General features: G+C 48.5%; 3 protein-coding genes across 3 annotated transcripts; all 3 read right to left on the bottom strand.

The window, feature by feature from the left end:
- Nucleotides 1-502: 502 nt before the first annotated feature.
- On the bottom strand, nucleotides 503-2914 carry LOC132464917 (uncharacterized). Its single transcript, XM_060061551.1, has 2 exons — nucleotides 910-2914; nucleotides 503-684 (listed from the first exon to the last, which is right to left on the bottom strand). The coding sequence occupies exons 1-2, from the start codon at nucleotides 2902-2904 to the stop codon at nucleotides 529-531; spliced, it is 2151 nt and encodes a 716-aa protein (XP_059917534.1). The 5' UTR covers nucleotides 2905-2914; the 3' UTR covers nucleotides 503-528.
- Nucleotides 2915-5350: 2436 nt separating this feature from the next.
- Nucleotides 5351-8731, bottom strand: parietopsin. Its single transcript, XM_060060244.1, has 4 exons — nucleotides 7973-8731; nucleotides 6756-7084; nucleotides 5782-6027; nucleotides 5351-5539 (listed from the first exon to the last, which is right to left on the bottom strand). Exons 1-4 carry the CDS (start codon nucleotides 8361-8363, stop codon nucleotides 5378-5380), a joined length of 1128 nt encoding a protein of 375 aa, XP_059916227.1. The 5' UTR covers nucleotides 8364-8731; the 3' UTR covers nucleotides 5351-5377.
- Nucleotides 8732-11248: 2517 nt separating this feature from the next.
- On the bottom strand, nucleotides 11249-20535 carry nt5dc3 (5'-nucleotidase domain containing 3). The gene is given in 14 exon segments (XM_060060229.1): nucleotides 11249-11527; nucleotides 11641-11705; nucleotides 12240-12380; nucleotides 12939-13025; nucleotides 13375-13456; nucleotides 14304-14398; nucleotides 16017-16126; nucleotides 16339-16399; nucleotides 18078-18212; nucleotides 18432-18522; nucleotides 18745-18800; nucleotides 18891-18965; nucleotides 19540-19724; nucleotides 20156-20535. Coding segments are annotated over 14 exon segments (1704 nt in total). The 5' UTR covers nucleotides 20439-20535; the 3' UTR covers nucleotides 11249-11289.
- Between the last annotated feature and the right edge of the window lie 31 nt (nucleotides 20536-20566).

Genomic DNA, 20566 nt, shown 5'->3' with positions numbered 1-20566 from the left:
TCACGTCTGTGTCTTTGCATTTTCTTTCCGTTTTTTTCCCCCCACCGACAAAAAAAATCAATGCCTTGATGAAGTCCATCAGCGTCACACGGCCCTATTCGAATGGATCTCTCCAACGGGAGAGAGCCCAGGTGCGCTGACAAACACTGATAAAGGCAGAGAGCAGGATGGCATGTGGAGACCTGAGTTAGCCCAGCGGGGGGGCTGCTGGGTCCGGGGTCCCGTGAGAGGGTGCCAGAGCAGGTGGTTGTTGTCTTGATGGCGTTGAGTTCCCCCCCCCCACCACCTCTGTTTATTATTTCCCAGTCTCGCAGCGGGTGTCACCTCTGCATAGGGTTTATTGACGAGCGAGCAGAACACCTCTCCCTTCTCTCGCCTCTCGAGATCCGGGCTGAGATACGTTTCTGCAATGGTGCGCTATTGTCCTGACAATGGCACTTCATCAATTACGTTGTAAAATGCTCCTATGTGCCAGAAAGGTATTCCACAACGGCTGTCCGTTAGTGTTTTATTCCTCGAGTCTCTGTGTCATCTCTTCTTCCACTGGGCTTTCAGTTTATTCCGCATCCTATAAAACTCTGTTCTGAACTGGGGGTTCACGGCAGCGTAAATGATGGGGTCGGTGAGCGATGTCATGCAGGCAATCGAGATGAAAAGGATTTCCACGTCTTGGATGATTTCCATCTGAAGAACCGGGGAATAACAATGCAGAATTAGTGGAATACATTATTATGACATTCTGACTAATTAACTCATTTGTTCTCTAGGACATTTGTTCCAGCTGACATGATTTCCTCTGCTATTTCCGAGCCCTATTTAATTGAGCTACAACTATTCCCAAAGACAGAGGATGAGGCTGAGCCAACCGTACCATGAACACCCTGGCCTTCACACTGTCCGCACACTCACCTGGGCGTCGTTGCGCTGGAACACCAGCACGTTCACCAGGATGGTGGTGATCAGGGGCAGCCAGAACAGGAGGAAGGTGAGGATGATGTAGCCCGAGCGCTTGGCCAGCTTGCTCTCCTTCTTCTTGTTGCCAGTGGCCTTGGACGGCATCATGCAGACCGCGCCGGTCATCGCCTCATCCGCCGCTGCCGCCGTGGTCGTCGCGGGGGCGGGGCGTCTGACTATAGAAACCATGCACAGGTCCTGGTTGTCGACGGTGTCGCCTGCGGGGAGACCCACCACCATGGGCACCACCTCGTCGTTAACCGTGGGGAGACCCACGACCTGGTCATTGACCGCCGGGAGACCCACGACCTGGTCATTGACCGCCGGGAGACCCACGACCGAGGCCACCACCTCGTCGTTGACCTTCCCCTGCTCCAGGTCTATCAGCAGGGGCAGCACCGCGGGTTCCTCTGGTCCCCCGGGCCCCTTACCGGGCAGCGTCGGCCCCTTGGGAGCAACAGGCACCCGTGCTGGAGATTTGGACTCTTGCGTTTGTATTTTGTCTTGCCCCTTTTCGCCTGGCCCTTTGCCAGCTCCTGGGTGGCCCTCCGTCTCCCTGTTGGACCGCTGCTCCTTGACTTGAATGACAGGATTTGCAACGAGGGGGGTCTTTTTCTCCGTCTCGGAGGACCCCGCTTCCGCGACTCGGCCTTTGGTCGGGGTTTTGCAGCCACCGCTGTCGCCCTTGGCGTCCTTAGGGGCCGGCGTGGGCTGTTTTAGGGGCTTTTCATCAGGTGGTTTGTCCGGTTCCTTTGTAGGCACAGCAACTTTCTCATTATGACTGGGAACCGGTGACACACTCACAGTCTCTGTGGGCTTCTGGGGAGCACCTGTAGGCTCCATAATAGATACCTTTGATTTACTATGCTCGACCTTTTCCACCCGAGGAACGCTCTCCACAGTCATTTGCTTCCCGTCCGTCTGACTCGCTGGCATTTCCTCCACTTTTTTCTCCTCTTTTTTCTCAATCTCAGCTCTTTTCTCCTCCTCTTTCTTCTCCTGCTTCGGAGCGGGGTTCACCCCCTTGTCGTAGATCTTGCGACTGTGCGCCGTCACGATGGCGAAGATGCTGGAGTAGAAGCCGATGATCAGAGCGAAGCAGGCGGTCCACAGGGGGATCAGTATGTACAGGCCGAAGGTGTCCTTGTACACGGACTTGAGCCTCGACCCGTGGCATTTGACATACACCGGCGAGTCCCTCACAAAGGTCACGCACACGGCCGCCACCACGATGGCAAAGGTCCACGTCAGGGGGATGAAGAAGATAATCCGTCGCTTGCGCTCGGTGATCTTGAAGGGGTGCGCGATGGCCTGATATCGCTCGGCGCTGATGCAGGCCAGGGTCACCAGCTGGATGCAGCAGCTGAAGGAGAAGGAGGCCATCTGCAGGTCGCAGATGACGGCGTCCGCCTGGCCCCGCAGGTGGACGGTCAGCACGATGACCAGGATGACGGGGCAGTCCACGGCGCAGCGCAGGAAGTCGATCACGGCCAGGTTGACCAGCAGCGCGTTGTTCCACGTCCGCAGGGACTTCTGGTGGTAGACCGCCCATGTCACGAAGACGTTGGCCCCGATGCCCACCATGGAGGTGCCCAAGAGGATCACGCAGTTGGCCACGAGGAAGGTGATGTCGACGTACCTCTGCCAAACTGAACTGCTGCTGCTGCTGCTGCTGTTGCTGTTCCCCGGTCCCCTGGCAAAGTCGCTGCTCATCTCCAGGGGGAGAGGCATCGGAGCCCGCGCCTCTTTATTTACTTTATTCCTAATCGTTCTAACTTGAGTTCTTCTGAGATTGGATCGCGAGGTGTGGCTCAGGTCTCCATCTCTTGAAGGCGAGTGATCGTCGGAGCGATGGGTAAAGAATGTTGAAATTATAAAAAAGGGGCTGCTGCCGTGCGACACGAGTGACGCCTTAGAGTCCTCCTTTTTCATTAACACCCCCCGTCTCATGTCCCCTGGGGGCCCCTCACTGTTCCACCGCTCCTAGCGTTCATTAGCACTTAGCCGGGGTAATCACAGCAGAGGCGACCGCACACACAGAACAAAGCAGAAGACGGGCGGATAATTGAAAAGTTCTGTCACTACCGCGGGCCGTGGTGTTTTCTGCAGCGCTGCTCTCTGTTCATATCCCCTGTTTGTGGAGATTTCACGATCCCCAGAAGCAATGCAGTCCAACCCTGTTCACCTGAACACGGGATATGGGTTTACAGTCTTTAAGATCTGGAATTGGAAAAGGCGTGTGTGAGAGTGTGAGTGTGTGTGTAGGTGTATATATGTGTGTGTGTGTGTGTGTGCACGTTCATCTGTGCGTGTGTGCTTGCGTGCGTGCGTGCGTGCGTGCATTTGTGTGTGTGTGTATTTGTTTGTGTGTGCATGTGTGCGTGTTTATTGAGGCAACAGCTGCTCAGCGAATGCCTTGTGTTCCTCCTGCAGAACAGCTCATAAAGGTTCAAATCTGTTGTATTAGCTGCACCACATGGATTACACCTCGCCACTGTATAATCCTATTTGTTTGAGATGAAGTGTGAAATGCTCTTTGCCTGAATTTTGCAGGCTTATGCACCATACTAAATCTGGGATTAGATCACGCTCGTGCATCCTCTAGTCATGCCTGACCAGGTTTTTCATGATGAGATCAAACAGACCCTTTTTGTATTCACACACCGTTTCAGATTGTATCGCACCTTGCAGCCATCTCAAATGAGAATATTAAAGTCATGGACAGATCAATATAAGCGCAACAATATAAAGGTCATTCATTCATTTTTATTTATCGACAAATGCTTAGCTATGAGCATTCATATACTGGGGGCAGTCACATGTGTCTACCCTCCTCTGATAAAGACAGATTTGCGTAGGTTTACAAAATGAGTTGTTTAAGCCATTTACTCACTGTGTGTTGATATCGTATTAATAAATAAAAATTACATTATAAGTGCCCATCCAAACTCGATAATGGTGGTGGCTTTGATCCATAGCAAGTCTGCTTGCAGGCATCCTTCAGACTACCACCTACCTACCTACCCCTGCATACTTTCTGAATAACCGTAAATGTCGGATTCCTGGCAGACTGCCCTCTCAGCATATTGGTTGTTTTTTAGGTATTTTAAAAAACTGCAGCACCATCTTTCTATGTATTCGTCTCCACTTGTGATGCATGCTTTGATTATTACCAGCCTCACTTAAGTTGCTTTGGATAGATTTATATTGTAAATGAAAATGCACGTACATATTTTATGTTTTTACAACAAACAATTATGCATTGTCCTGATTGTAACACGCTGCTATGTGATGGGCAGCCCCCTCCCTTTGAGAGGGAAAGCCACTGCCTCAGCTCAACGTAAGCCGTAGGGATCGGTTCCATAGCAGATGCAAAAGACAAAGTGGTTCAATTAAATGTGATCAGTGAGGCTGAAAACGTGTTCCTAAAGTAAAACGACGCATATTTGATACATTTATCTCCATCTTTATTCAATCACTTATACAACGTATGCATAAATTAGATCTACAGTTCAGACGGAATGCGTTTCAGTCGTCTTCTACCACAGTAGTGCTCCCGGTGGGAGCGCGTGTGTGTGTGTGTGGACGACGGCCGGTTTGACGGCAGCCTCACCTGGCCCGGTCCTGGACTCCGCCTCCGGAGGCGGAGTCCAGGACCGGGCCAGGTGAGGCTGCCGTCAAACCGGCCGTCGTCCACACACTCAGAGAGATCTCCTGCATGGCAAAATGGGGCCCCAGTGCCATGTGTCATCATCGACAATAAACCGGAGTTCAACAGCACCGCCTTGCGACCTGGTGTGTGTAGAGGAGCGTGGTAACGCTCCCCTATGGCGGCCGCCCGGGGGGAGCGTGGAGCAACAGACATGGCGCGCACTCGCCGCTTCATTTAATCGGCGTTCCGCACAGGCAGACAAAGCTTTTGATGTATCACACATAATCACACGCACACAATGCTACGCACACACATACGCATACATGCATGATGGAAAAATGAACCCCCGGAACATCATCAATCACAGAAAAATCACAAACTGATTTTTAACTTCAAGTATCAAATACGCCTCAAGCTGCAAACGCTACCAGCCTGTAGGTGTGTGTGTGTGTGTGTGTGTGTGTGTGTGTGTGTGTGTGTGTGTGTGGGTGTGTGCCTGTGTGCGTGTGCGTGTGCGTGTGCGTGTGCGTGTGTGTGTGTGTGTGTGTGTGTGTGTGTGTGTGTGTGCCTGTGTACGTGTGTGTGTGTGTGTGTGTGTGTGTGTGTGTGTGTGTGTGTGTGTGTGTGTGTGTGTGTTTGCCTGTGTGTGTGTGTGTGTGTGTGTGTGTGTGTGTGTGTGTGTGTGCATCAGTGCTCTGCAGCTGCGGGGGTTCCGGCCCGCAGCACACACCCCTCTGCGGGGGGGGGGGGGTTCGCTGGAGGGCCCAGGAGTCACAGAGGCAGCACTCGGTTGAGCGTGCTGCCTCTGACGCCTCTGTGGGGATGCTCCGCTGCGTTCCTGCGGCTCGCGGCCGTCATGGCCAGGCCGGAGGAGACGGGCCCGCGGGGGATGTACCGGCCGCACGACAACACCTCCAGGGCAGCGTCGCGGAACTGGGACGCACGCGCAGAGAGAGGCGCGTAAAAGATGGGAACAGAGAGCACTAAAACATGGACCCACAAGGCTCCGGCAGAGCCACACAGTCCCAGCGTTCATTCTGCTCAAACTAGGGTTCGAGCATTTTGTTCATTTTTCTTATCTTTACTGAGCGACATAAGGGGATACGTCCCTGCATTCCCTCCTGCAGGGACGGACGGACAGAACACAGACGTCAACAAACATAACTAAATGTTACCTGCTTGTTGGACAGGAAGTAGATGAGGGGGTTGTAGATGGGGCTGGTCTTGGCGAAGTACATGGGCATGGTGGCGACCAGCGGGGGGATGTGGACGCCCGGCGCCACCACCACCACCACCGACAGCACGGTGTAGGGCAGCCAGCACACGAAGAAGGCCGCGATCATGAAGAACACCGTGCGGATGGCCCGCTTGTTCTCCTCCGCGCTCGGACGGCCGCCCTGGAGCTCGACACTGCGGTTCAGCTGGGGGGACGGGGGGGGGGGGCGGGGGGGGGGGGGGCACGGGAGGCAGGACACTGAGTGAGCGGACGGATGCCTCCTCTACGCGCTCTGCCATATATCACGGGGGACAGCGCCTCTGTTCGGGGTTGGCTTTAATCCAGAGTGATTTACAAGCGAGGCTCAGAGAGTAATCCGAACGGTCAATCAGCATCGGAGCACCTCCATGAAAAATCTATTTTTATCGTTACAAATAAAAAATCAAAACGGAAAAGCGCAGAGTTAGCTCAGGGAATCAGAGGGACGAGGTTAGTGATATTTCTGTAGATTTACTGTGAACCCATATCATTATTTTTTAAAGATTTATTTTTGCATTTTTTATGCTTTATGGTGGAACACGGGCAGCAATCTAACCTACGTCGCTGCGGTCAGGACTTTAAGCCTTAATGGTACCCGCTCTACACGGTGAGCCACGGGGCGTCCACGACCCTTCATTCTACCGTGCTGGTAGAGCGATTCTGGTGGAAGCAGCTGTAGCGAGTGCGTGTGTGTGTGTGTGTGTGTGTGTGTGTGTGTGTGTGTGTGTGTGTGTGTGTGTGTGTGTGTGTGTGTGTGTGTGTGTGTGTGTGTGTGTGTGTGTGTGTGTGTGTGTGTGTGTGTGTGTGTGTGTGTGTGTGTGTGCGTGCACGCGTGCGCGCGCGTGCGTGCGTGCGCGTGTGTGTGTGTTCAAGCAGCCAGGGGGGGGCCGATACCTTTCTCATGGAGCCGAGCACTTTGGTGTAGCAGTAGATGATGACGGTCACCGGCCCGATGAAGCACAGCAGCGTGTACAGGATGAGGTAGCTGTAGTTGCTCCAGGACCGTTCCTCCCAGCCCAGGGAGCAGGAGGTCTGCACTCCCTCGGGGCCGTACGAGCTCCAGCCCAGCAGCGGAGCCACGGCCCAGAACAGGCAGAAGCCCCAGACGAAGAGCAGGCCCAGTCTGCTCCGCCGCATGGTGAGCTTGAAGCCCGCCTGGGGCCGGCACACCACGTTGTAGCGCTCGTAGGCCAGCAGCGCCAGGGTGCAGAGGGACACCAGACCTGCGAGGAAGCGGAGAACGCGGCGACTTGGGGAATACGAAAATATCTCTACATTTCATCGCTTTATGGATCGTTTAGTTTGAGTTGCCGGGTGTTTTTTAACACTTGGGCTGGACAGCCTGGGGTAAAAGTGTGTTTTCTTTCGGAGATGGAGTCAAGAGAAGTCAAGAGAGGCACTTAAAGGATTTTGACCTTCTAACTTTTTGGTAGAATCCATAATGTGTACTGAAATGGAATTCTCCCAATCAGAGGCTATTCCAAATTATGTATGTATAAATAATAAGCCACTTACATGATGACATTTTGTTAAAATCTTATATCCCTGGCATAATAAATAACTATACATTTATTATCTAATAGTTTTAGAGCCAAGAACATAAATTTATGTCTAAATGTTATAAAGGCGGTTATTGCATCTTAATGGTATTTTAAACTCACGTCTTAGTGGCCAAGCTGTAATAAATCATCATCCCCCCGCTAGTTGGGGGTACTGTAATGACTATGACGTTAAGAGGTAAGTAAAAGTTGCCCATTATTTTTCACCAGCTTGTTTGTAGCGAGACACGTTGTAGCGAGACAAGTCAATCAAACAATGAACCACCGAGTTATCCTTTGACCACTAGGGGGCTAACATCGGCATAGACGCAGAACCCCACTAAAACGCCTCGTGCAAAATTAGAAAGGCGTTTCATTGCGTTTAATGACCCTTATGACCGTTTTTATTAAATATCCATGCTAGTGCACCAAATAATAAAAGGACTAAAGGGGCCGATTCAATTTAATACAATTATAATTACTTTACTCTTCCACATAGCATATTTTTGTTTCTATAATCAAAACCATTATCTGACATTTTTACCAACACAGAAAGCAGAAATTTAGACTTACCAAAATAATTGACTGCAAATCCTTGAAAAATACAGACTCTGTCCCCAAGAAAGAAATACCCACGATAATTGGTCATGGTGACGATTAGCGAACCGCAAAGAGCAATCATGAGGTCTGACACGGAAAGACCCAAGACAATAGCGTTCATAGGGCTGAGCAAAGTAGGGGTCTTCGCCATCACGGCAATCACAAGAGAATTATTAAAAACGGATACAATTGTGTTAATGAACATGAGGAAAGAAATTATACTATAGCCCACACGTGGGAAAATGGTCGGCGACGCGGTCATTTCTGTCATAGGAAGCTCCGAATTGGCGCCCCAAGTTGTGTGGCTGCTGTCCATGGTTCCGAAAACGACCGGCGGTGCAAGAGAGATGACCCAACAGCGCATCTCTCTGCCACCCTGGTCGTACCATGGGTGTCGTCACTCGTCAGTGATCTTATCACTGGGGATCCCAAAGGTTTAACTGGGATTTAAGGAAAACCAGGCCCCAATCAAACAATCTTCTCTTGCCACTTGTCTAATTGAAACAGCGGGCTCAAAAACCAATATAGAAAATTGAAATGATGGAGGCTTAATCTAATAAAAAATAAATAAACAGGCACTTAATGGCAATTGCAAGGCTGTAGGTTTGTCCTTTTAGCCAACGATATGATCGGTTGATTTTTAACTATTAATTCCTTCTTAATTAAGGGAGTTCTTTTTAATTTAAGGAGTTTTTCCTTCCCTTTGGGGGGGCTATAGGACGAGGGGTTGTCATAAATATGCGGACATTAAAAACGTGACTTAAAAACGTGACTAATTGTGATTAAGGGCTACACAAATCAAATTGACTTGACTTGGATTCTAACATGATTTTCTTGCACATGTTATCAAAGAAGACCCACTTCATTTCAAGAAATTGGAATGAATGCTACAATACAGATACAATACCTTTCTAAATACAGTCTTCTGAGAGTTGGATTCATGATTCAATCATTTACTTTTAAAACATTGGGTCATTTGAGGAAGCTCACTATAGTGATGACAGCATAGCATCTGAAAGGGACCCCCATATCTATGTTTACGATTTAGCTGCATGCTTATCTTGTCTTGTTAAAGGAAATGATTTAATCTAGTGCATCACTAGCAGAGACTGCAGTGCCACCCACTGAGTATACTGATCCCCTTGAACTGCATCAGCCTTGTAGTGCCCACACCAGATCATTCCCTTATGTCTTCATGCCTTTCACCCTGTGTTCTAATGTGCAAGATGGTGAGAACATTTTCCCGAGAACTGGCTCCAAGATTACCATTGCTCATATCGATCCTTGTCAGCCGAATCTGCCTAGCTTCTTTCATTATTAAAAACGTGATAACATTGCTTTTTTATTTTTCTTTGGTTGGTTCCCTTGATGCTAGTCGAAGCCTTAACGCAATATTTTACAAGCATTACTGAACAGAACATACGATTTTTGCTTGATAAACATTGTTTATTAGCATTCTTTTTATATTGCTATGTTGTTGACATTATAATTAGGACATTATTGAACCATAAATACAAAATCCTGCCGGCAAACCACAAATCTGCCTCCCAAAATTACAGGCGTAAATTATGGAACAGTGTTGCCAATAAATAAATATGCAGCATCATCATGTTGAACCGAATACAAATAAACAAAATGCCCAATAAAACAATTATGTGAATCATATATATATTCAAGCTTTCCCTGCTTCCAAATAAGAAAACTAAGGCCATTCCTTCTGAATGACTTACAAAGCAACTAAACAACCAAAACCACCATATCCTATGATCAGTGAAGAAGACTTTAATCCTCCTTACACACAAAATGCACACTTTCTACAAACCAAACATATTTCCTCTCCACAATATTCTTCCCAAGAATAAATGATATGTGATATGATGCTCCACAGGTCACAAGAGATTTAGTGTGTAAAGCACGTGCACGCCTCAAGCAACTGCAGACCATAGCTCACAAATACCGCATGATCTGATTCGTGTCTCGATATGAAAACAGAATGTACGCAGTACCACCACATCTTACGTCCGATAAAGGTGATCCGTCATAACGTTAAGCTGTGTAAACGCGCTCTTTACCGACAGCCCAAAAAAAAAAATGCATTACAAGATGTCTTCCAAGTTCAGGGAAACATAAATCCCCTCCGTAGAACTTGTTGAGTCATCAGTATGCATCACATCTCTCCTCGCTACCAGGATGCATAATTGATGAGGTGAAGAGATAGAAAAAAAGTAAAGAGGGATCTTGTTAGGAAGCAAGGAATAGGCAGGCTGTCGTTAACAAATGGGGAACTATCTACTATGGAACAACATGTCCGCCTTTCAGCCCTGATTATTGGTGGGAAGACAGCAACGCATTTGAGTTTGCATACTGACAAGCTGCACTGCATTGTGCTTGTTACTGTAGGAGTACAGACTTTCAATTTGGAATAAAAAGACACACTATCTCAGGTCCAACCGAAGAGAGGAGCCAAATGGTATGAAATAGTACGATGCCAACACTGAATAATCTTATCCATTATAAGTCTAAGCCAAAACGGCATCTAAAATAGTTTTACTTTGTATATACTTTATTGATATGTAACATGTCCCTTTTCTTTCACAGACCAACACAGACAGATAATTTAACACACTGTGAATTACAATTATGAAAAGTATTTAAAGGTGCCCGGAGACAAAAATACGATTTCGATTCAAATCGTTTTGGCTTGGCAAACAGTATCAGCATCCTCCTAACACTAAAACACTCTAGCTTTTGTTTCTGAATCTACATTTTTAAAAGCAAGACTTGGCCCGTCTACAATTCGTCAATGAGCAGCAGAGGCTTATCTACATTCCTGCCACTAGTTTGTGCATTACTAAACACACACAGCACAGGTTTTAGACCTGGCTGGGAACCACAGCTGGACCAGCGCCTGGTGGGAGGGCGGTCAACGACCTCCTCCAGAAGAACCGGATCAGGGCGGGTAACGACCACGGGGACGGGGACGGGGACGGGGACGGGGACGGGGACGGGGGACGGGGACGGGGACGGGGGACGGGGGACGGGGACGGGGACGGGGGACGGGGGACGGGGGACGGGGGACGGGGACGGGGGACGGGGGACGGGGGACGGGGACGGGGACGGGGGACGGGGGACGGGGGACGGGGGACGGGGACGGGGACGGGGGACGGGGACGGGGGACGGGGGACGGGGGACGGGGGACGGGGGACGGGGACGGGGGACGGGGGACGGGGGACGGGGGACGGGGACGGGGACGGGGGACGGGGGACGGGGGACGGGGGACGGGGGACGGTTCAGTCCTGCTCCAGCCGGCCATCAGTGGGCCGGATGTTGGGCCAGAAGGGGGCCTCGTGCTGCAGGGGCGTGCGGCGCGGGAAGAAGGTGTGCTGGAAGTCGTAGTTCAGCAGGCAGCTGACGGAGGGCATGTAGATGTCGGCGAAGCGGGAAAGGCGGCGGGAGAAGTAGGTGGGGTTGTGGTACGTGCGGAAGAGGCTGCCGAACTGGGAGTTGAAGATCTCCTTGGACTGGGATCTACGCAGGGACACAAACGAGAGGGACCCCCCCCCCCGAATCAACCGGCTGGTCTACAGAGACAGAGACCCCCCCCCCCCCCCCCCCGCCCGCCCTGTAGGGAGGACACTCACCTCATGTTGTCCCTCTCGCGGACCCACTCCTGCACCACGGCGTGGGACGCTGGGTCCCGGTGCACCTGCAGCCAACACACCAGGGGAAGAACACGCCTTTAACACCCCCACAGAACGCAGAGCGACGAGAGAGAGGGAGAGGGAGAGGGGGGAGAGGGGGGAGAGAGAGGGGAGGGAGAGAGAGAGAGAGAGAGAGAGAGAGAGAGAGAGAGAGGGGAGAGAGAGAGAGAGAGGGGGAGAGAGAGAGAGAGAGAGAGAGAGAGAGAGAGAGGGGGAGAGAGAGAGAGAGAGGGAGAGAGAGAGAGAGAGAGAGAGAGAGAGAGAGAGAGAGAGGGAGAGAGAGAGAGAGAGAGAGAGAGAGAGAGAGAGAGAGAGAGAGAGGGGGAGAGGGAGAGGGAGAGAGAGAGAGAGGAGAGGGAGAGGGAGAGAGAGAGAGGGAGAGAGGGAGAGAGAGAGAGAGAGAGAGAGAGAGGAGAGAGAGAGAGAGAGGAGAGGGAGAGAGGGAGAGGAGAGGAGAGGGAGGGGAGAGAGAGAGAGAGAGGGGGGGAGAGAGAGGGAGAGAGAGAGAGAGAGAGAGAGAGAGAGAGAGAGACTCTGACCTGCATGGTCTCTATGAGGCCGGTGAGCGCCTGCACCCAGCTCATCATGTGGACATACTGCTCCGTGTTCATGATCTTGATCTCCTGACGCAGCTCGGGTATGATGGCTCCGGTCCGCCAGCCGTGCCTCAGCGTCAGGTCCTGCAGGAGACACACACACACACACAGATACGCACACGCACACACACACACACAAGTCAACACACGCAAACACACCCACACACAGACACGTCAACACACGCACACACACACGCACACATGCTCGTACACACACACACACAGATGTCAGCACTCACGCACACACAGACGTCAGCACACACGCACACACAGACGTCAGCACACACGCACACAAACAAGAGCGCACACACACACACACACACACACATTTCCACACACGCACAGCACACAAACACACACCGAAGTCAACACATGCAAACACACACACCCAAGCACACACACGTCAGCACACAGTCGGAGGCTCCACGGAAACACATCAGCTCAACTCGATCAGGGCCCCGTTTCCCGAAAGCATCGTTAGCCTGTGTTTTTATGTGCTGTTGTGCATGTTGTTGTTGGTTGTTGTGTTTTGTTGCTTATGATTGTTGTTGTGTGGTTTTCTGTATTGTTGAGTGTTATTGTGTTTTGTTGTGGGGCTTTTTTGTGCTCGTTGTGTGTTGCTGTGTGCACGTTGCCACTCACAGCCAGGTCGCTGTAGATGTGATCCCCAAAGTAGAGCACCTTGGACCCCCTCCACCCGGTGAGCCTCAGGAACTCGTACAGGTTACCCTAGAGGACGCGTCAGACACAGACCATGAGTTCATAGCACAGCAGTAGCAGCAGTCAGAAGAATCCCAAACAATGTTTTCACCAGGGCACCCCCAATGCTATTTTTCAGGGCTATACCCTCCTCACACAAACCAATAAATGCAAATGTGTCCCCGTGTAATGTGGCCTTAATGTTCTCAACAATGTAAATATTCATGCAAAAAGTTTTGGTTCGGCAAGTGACATTGGCTTGTGCATCCTTTTGTGCATATTTGCATAATACGCATTTCGTAAGACTTCATGACAGAAATGCCGCACTAGGGCATTCTGGGTAAACGGTGCAGTAGCAGGAGCGGTGGAAACACAACACCTGTTTGTAGATCTGTCCCTTCTCCAGCTTGTGTATCCTGTCCCAGAGCAGCACACCCGTTTCTGTCACGCGCCTGAACGGCCTGGAGGTTTGAAGGGCACACACACACACGCACGCACACACACACACATCTTAAACACCGTCGACATCAAAGAGTGTGTACACACAGACACTCACAGACATGCATGCCCATGGCACACATATGCACACGCGCACACATGGGTGTGCACGTATGCGCGCCCACACACACACGCACGCATACGCACACGCACACCCACGCAAGCTACAACGGTTCCTAGAGTAAGTAACAACCCTCAAGTTATTCGAAAGATGTACCCGTTCTGCACAAAAGCTTCCATGTAACGTAATGACTCCTCGGAGAAACACAAGCCTAGGATTAGTTTTTTTTTATCGGGTCAACGAAAAAGGCAAAATAAATATTTCAGTGTTTCTAAAGTGTCACGCACAAAATTGAAAATAATACGAAAAAAGGGAAAAACAAGAGCGAAAGAAAAGATTAGCGATGTGTGGCTCCTGCAAGGCAGCGATCCCGCTCAGCGCACCCCATCAAAGCTTCTGAATTGAAACACAAAGGTGGACGGCTTCAGTAAACTCACTTATTGGGAGGTTAAACAGGTTCTGTGTACCATATATTGGCTGAGTAGTAAAATGTGTGAAAAGTAAGCAAACTGACGGTTTGGTCCGGGCAACTTTCACATGACGATGTGATGCCAAAGATAACATTATAAGCGTTACAAGTGGATAATAATCAGTGAATAATAATCGGGTAATGTTGAGGCACACGCCTGAATATTACGCAATGCACAGTTTAGAGTCTAAGGGAGGATGGTGCACAGCAGTACAGACATACACAAGTTAACCGAGAACGGCCACACAGACACAGACACACAACAGACAGGCATGCTTACTTTCTTCTGTCGTTAAAGAACCCAGGTTTGTCTGCCTGCACGATGACCACATCAAACAGGTCCCTCCAGTCCTTTCCCACGATGAAGTTCATCCCCTGTCCCTGTAAAACAGTCGGGAAGTCGGGATCAATCACATCTGAAGTCTGGTCATGGGCTGTTGGTCCGACTAGCGATAGCACAGTCGAACTAACACCAATAAACCTCCATGGGGCGATTTATTTAAGTTTGGGATGTTAGCCTAGTGATAGTAAACTCATTGTAGTCCTGTCAAGTTTCGGATGCTATAAAATAATTCATAGTAGCTGGCACTTAAATAAACCAGTAGCTAGGAGAGCACCAGGCGTTAATTGGACACATACTTTTTCTTTAAGAGTTCTTCCCATTGTTTTGTTGAATCTTTCCTATACTTTTTGGCTTCAAGCTAGGCTCTTCAAAGTATGCCGACTAGCAACTCAACTTAGTATTAATGATCGTGAGGTTTTGAAGGTGATCATTTCCTCACACATCTCACGTACATTCATATCCACTGCAATGAGATGAATACTTAAGATTATCATTTTTAATTCCAGCACTTCATGTTTTTGTAGTATTTCTTTGTTTTACAATATATCTCAATATTTCAATTTATAAGCCATGATTAATGCAAGGGTGGCTTTCTACATCTACCTAATTAATTCAACATAAAATATCCCGCCACGCAGGATCATAAGATTGTGTCTGGACTCAAAGTCAGATTAGCACAAGCTTATTCTGAGATGGAGGAACTATCTGCTCAGTATGGTGCGGTCGGTAACGTCTTCAAACAGTCAAAGCAAGCAGCAGTCAGGTTGCTGAATGAGCCTCCGGGAGGGAGCGGGAATGTGTGAGGGGAGTAGTTTAGGTACTTGAGCTGAAGTTGGTTGGATTTCCATACTTTTTTATCCTGATGATTTGGAATATTTTGGATCATAAGGGATGGCTGCAGAAGGTCTAGTGATTAGGTTGTTCTGACTGCCAATTAAAATGTTCTGGGTGCGAACGCCAATGTCTAAGGGAATCCTTGAGTACGATGCCTGACTAGGAGTGAGGCACCTGCTCATCGTGTATCTACAAATTATCAACAACATAGATTAAAAAGCAGGGCTGAATGATAGTGAAAAAAAAAAAAAAATCCCATTGCGATTAATTTGACAGATGTTGCGAATGCAACATCATTCACTATTAGTGGGAAGGATGATTTTTGCATCACATTATTTATTTTTTCATTGAATAACAGATTAAAATCCATTTGTTGTTTTTTCATTCTGTAGAAAAAAAAATGGGTAGGCCAGGGCACCTCTGCAGCACTACAGTGCTTAATTAATAACGGAGTTAAAGATTAACATTTTACCCTTATCAAAAAAATGCAGCAGCTGTGATCCGCATATTGCCCTTGCCAACATTCCAATTTGGATCATATTTAGATTAATTGTTGAGCCCCTACTAAATACTAAACAGCAATTGTGCTAACCTGTGGTCTTTCTGGTTGCTATAGCAACGCCGGGCTCTACCCAGTTGCTACTTGGTCATGCGGCTCACGCGTGGCTCCAGTCGTCTTTTTTACGCTCTGTTTGTGCTTAGCCTCACCTGAACGTCCGTCCCCTCATGACTTAAATGTCAATGGATGTCAATGTTATGGGGGACATTGCAGCAGGGTGCATGCTGGGAGAGGGGAGGAGGGGGGGGGACGACGACGACTCACACAAAGTCCAAGGGGCTGTTGGTGATGAGAAACATCTTCTTCCCGTCCTCTTTCAGCTTCTTGAGCACCGCGTGGCTCTGCTCTCCGTAGCAGATGTATCGGTCTGGGCGGGCCGCAGAGAGAAACCTTAGCACCTTCTTAGTATTCACAGGCGTGTGCACGGCTTCCACAAGGTGTCTGATGAACAACCACTGCGAACATGCTTTGCGTTCACATTCCTTTTTTTTTTTTAGCTCTTACCATGTGAAATATAAACACATGCACGTTTTGTGTGTAATTATTATTAAAGTCATTTCTATTATCGTTAATCGTTACCTATATCTGCTTCCACAGCCCGGTACATTATGCCCTTGACATGGACATCTCTGATGGCAGCCTGTGAAGAGATAGGGAGGGGGGGGGGGGGGGGTGGGGGGGGTTAATGCTAACAGGTCAGCGGGGAGAATCTGGGCACATCTGAATCGACACAACAACAGCGTTTCCATTCAGAGCCCGTCGCCGAACACTTGTTCCATATAAAGTGGCTGTTACAGGCACAGCCAGGGCAAACTGTTTGGATAACCGGTTGAGAACGCTGAATACAAATGGCACGAATGAAAAACAGAAATTGCTGAGGTTTTGGCGCCTTTACGCGGGGTGAAAAAAAACAAGGACAAGTGATTGGATTGGAAATTGGGTGTGTGGCAGCCGGTCACTAAAATGATTGGGGATTGCATCGGGTTGCTAAACGCTTCAATAGAGGCCTCTGGGAAATGTAAGACAACACTGTGTTATGCGTTCTCTGGAGCGGTGAAATCAGAAAGTAAAGGTTTGAGAAACAAAAGTTAGAAGTGGAGCGGGTAAGGAAAAAAAAAAAAGCCTCGATTCAGCGAGATCTGAGCGACACTCAGCCGGCAGTGGAAACACAGACAGACTGGGGGGGGGGGGGGGAGGGCTGACAGAGGGGCTGTCACTCACGACATGGCGTCACCCGCTTGTTGACAGGACCCTTGTGGCGTCGGCCAATCAGAAGCGAGCATGCAGCAACGACTCCCTCTGAAGTCGGTGAGCCACCAGAAACAACAGACGCAGAGGGAGGGTGGGAGAAGCTATAATTAGACACCGTTCCGTTTCCACGACACTATCACGGCTATTATTAGGCCCCTTTTTCTTGGCGACGGCCTCAGAATAGCCACAGAGTCACAGCAAGACACACGCATAGGGCATGGATGTAAATGCTTATGGTTATAGTCACAAGCACCCTGACACCCTGACACTCAGAAAGGGAAGCAAGCCGTTTCCATTTGAACCCCCTGGCAACCCTGGGATGAAAGGCACAAGCAGTAAGGAGGTTATATATTTCCTCCAGAAAAACCTTGTTGGATTGTATTCAGAATGCTGCTTACCAACCACTGTCCTCAATCTTGCATCGTAACTAGCGCGATAAGCACTTTGTATACGATGCTGCTAACTAACCTTGTCCAATTGTTAGGGAAAACAACCTTGATGCCAAGACCCAGTTTGACCACACACAAGGGTAAACATGAGGGTACTTGCCTGGTATCTTGTGCCCAGATTCTCTGTGTCAGGGAAAGGCTACAGCCAACCAGCTGGCATCTACTTTACACTCTCCAGGTCTCCACTCTCTCATATTTTGCTTCCATTCAAAATGCAGTTAACCCTGAGCACACAAACCTATACTCATAATGAAAGCCCAACGTTGCACTGTAAGAGTCCCGACTCTCTTATCGCAAAGTTGAGGAAGGACATCCTACGCAACATATGTTCCGTAGGTTCAGCGAATCTGAATAGTTTCCATGGCGACTAAGGCTTGTAAGATGATTGTTCGCAAGGGTAAAATGCGTCACAGGATACGGTCGGGGCCAGATCCAAGTCCCTTTTGTGCTGACCCTGCAGTCACATCTCACACCCACCTCTCAACGTGTTTCTAGTGATCAGATTTACAGTTCCCGTGAACATCCGTATTCTCAGCCAGCGAGTTGTGACTTGTTCCAGGAGAGACACTCCTTTGAATGACAACAATGGCAGGGGTGTCCGATCCGAGGAGCGCTGACCTTGACGTCTTTATACAGGTGGACCGGCTCGTAGTCGATGTTGTGCCTCATGAAGAAGTCGTTGACGCAGGACAGCAGCGTCATCTCCGGCAGGGAGAAGATGTCCATGAACTGCTTCAGGGTGTGGCCGTGTGACTGTGGGGAAAGGGGGACGGAAAGGAGCGACCATTCATCTTGATTAGGGCAGGATTGTCTGGCGGTAAGGGGCGTTTGACTCCCTGCTGAGAGCTTCAGGATTCGGACCCGTCTCGTCATTTTTAATAACACGGAACACAAATAGTAATCTGTGTCGGTCGCGTTGGATAAAACGACTAGATGAAAACATAGGGTCAGTAGTATTCGCCGGATATTCACCTTGCCGTAGAAATCACTCATGTTCTCCAGAGGAACATGGAGGCCGTCATACATGGCGGTGACCTCCTCGTCCGGTACGGGGTGAAGACCCCTGAACACGGAAACAGCCAAGTCTTTAAATCCATGAAGATCATTTATTGCAATTTTCATGCAACCCGCATCTCCATCCATTGTTAAAGAAAACAATAAAATGCTTTTTCCAAAATGTCCCCATCATTTGCCCAATCATTTTTATGAATAATTAAAAAATGCAACACTTAAATACCGCAAATATCCACTACAATCGTACATATGTGTTGTGTTCGGTAGGTACCTGTACACAGTTCCCAACTGAATGTAGTGAAATGCATCGATCTTCATCAACAGGGCCTAAACATGAATTAACAAAGCCTGAATGATTAAAGGATCCAGGGACTCTCGGCATCCATCACGAGGGTACGGTTAAGAAGTAATGATTACCTTTTGAACATCGTAGTGTAATCCCCTGACAGCGAAATCTGGGACGTATTCGTAGTCTCGCAGGCCCTCGGGGTACTGAAGGTGAATACAAATCAAACATTCAATGCCGGGATGACCTTTAGCTGGGTTATGATCATCTTAACACTCATCTAAAGTATTAAAGGGAAGTTTTGAAAACTGTCCGATCTTCTAAAATTGGCCCAACAACGTCCTTAACTGTTGTGCAGAAAATCTGCACTCAACGCTATGCACAGGAGGAATTTAGAAAACATTTAAAAACAGGGTTCACAACAGTCCTACTTTACAAACACTTACTTCTATTTGTGTGTGTTTGTTTGTGTCTGTTTGTGTGTACGTGTGTGTCTGTGTGTGTGTGTGGGGGGGCGGGGGGGGGGCTGGGATGTGGCGAGATTTGTAGATTTGTTATAATAACAAGTGTTATATATATGTTATTATAACAAGTGTTGTATGTTATAATAACATATAACACTTTATATGTTATTTGTCAAAATAAAAAAATTAAAATCCATACCAGAAGCCTGAAGGGGTAAATAGGGCATTCCTTCCACCAGGAGGGTAATACAATAAACTTGAAATAGTTCAGATATACAACAGTATGTTAGTGTAGGATAGAAAGACAGACACCGACGTTATGCTCTGCGATCAGGAGGTCCCGGGCTATATTGAAGATGAGAGTGTGGAGTTGGTTGGAGTAGAAAGCCAGCGTGTAGTCGTAGTCAAACCCATAAATCTCTATGTCTCCGAGGCTCATTTCGTTGTTGGCAAAAATAGTGTCAGGATTGACAGAGTTTTTGCATATAGCCGGGATCGAGTCTAGATAAGGGAACAAAGGGGTTAGTTCGTTTGATAGTGTGGGATGGTAACTGTTCAATGATGTACATTTGGCACTTCACTTGATGGTGAGGGGTGGGAGTACTTTTTAAGTTACGAAGTGTATTACTGCATAGATAAACATTGACCACCACAACATTGCGTATGCTTTTAATAGAAAATAAAAATGAAAGGCCTCCATGAAACCTTGAAAACACATTATTTGAATAATAACTGACTGGTATTTAGAATACATTATATTATGAGGTATTATCAATCGCAGGGCTTACGTCACTGATTTGTTATGGCAGTTATTAATTACTTGCCCAAAGCAACGTAATAAAGTACATTTTGACAGCCATATTTACATATCTATTAAGCATCTAGAGCTGAACGATATGTCGTCATTGACTATACTGTATGTGTGTGCATACCTTCGGTTTTCTTTTTGGTTTCATTATAAACAGTCCAGAGACCCTTAGTGATATCTTCACTGCTTGAAGAGCTGGCATACATCACTGAAGCGTAGTTTTGGGGTTCGGTTTGTTTTGCCAATACATGCCTGGCTCCACGGAACCTGGTACAGAAATTCCGTTTCGATAACCGAGCCCTGAAGGACCGATTCACAAACCCATGCGTATACAAAACACTGCACAAATTATACTTATGCAGATAGTCTCGGGTCTTTAAAAGGGTCGAAAATGACAAGGACGCCATAGTTGTCTATGATTTGGGTTATTATCGTGAGAGAGATATGAGGAGCATAACATGCAGCTCTGACAGATCTTCTGTGTTGACTACAGAAACTGTGCGCCTCTGGCGCGTCACTTCTCACGTCACTTCCA

The sequence above is a fragment of the Gadus macrocephalus genome, chromosome 9 (genome assembly GCF_031168955.1).
Source record: "Gadus macrocephalus chromosome 9, ASM3116895v1".
Taxonomy (NCBI): domain Eukaryota; kingdom Metazoa; phylum Chordata; class Actinopteri; order Gadiformes; family Gadidae; genus Gadus; species Gadus macrocephalus.
Note: the sequence above shows the minus strand (reverse complement) of the source record. Positions and strands in the feature narration are given on the sequence as shown.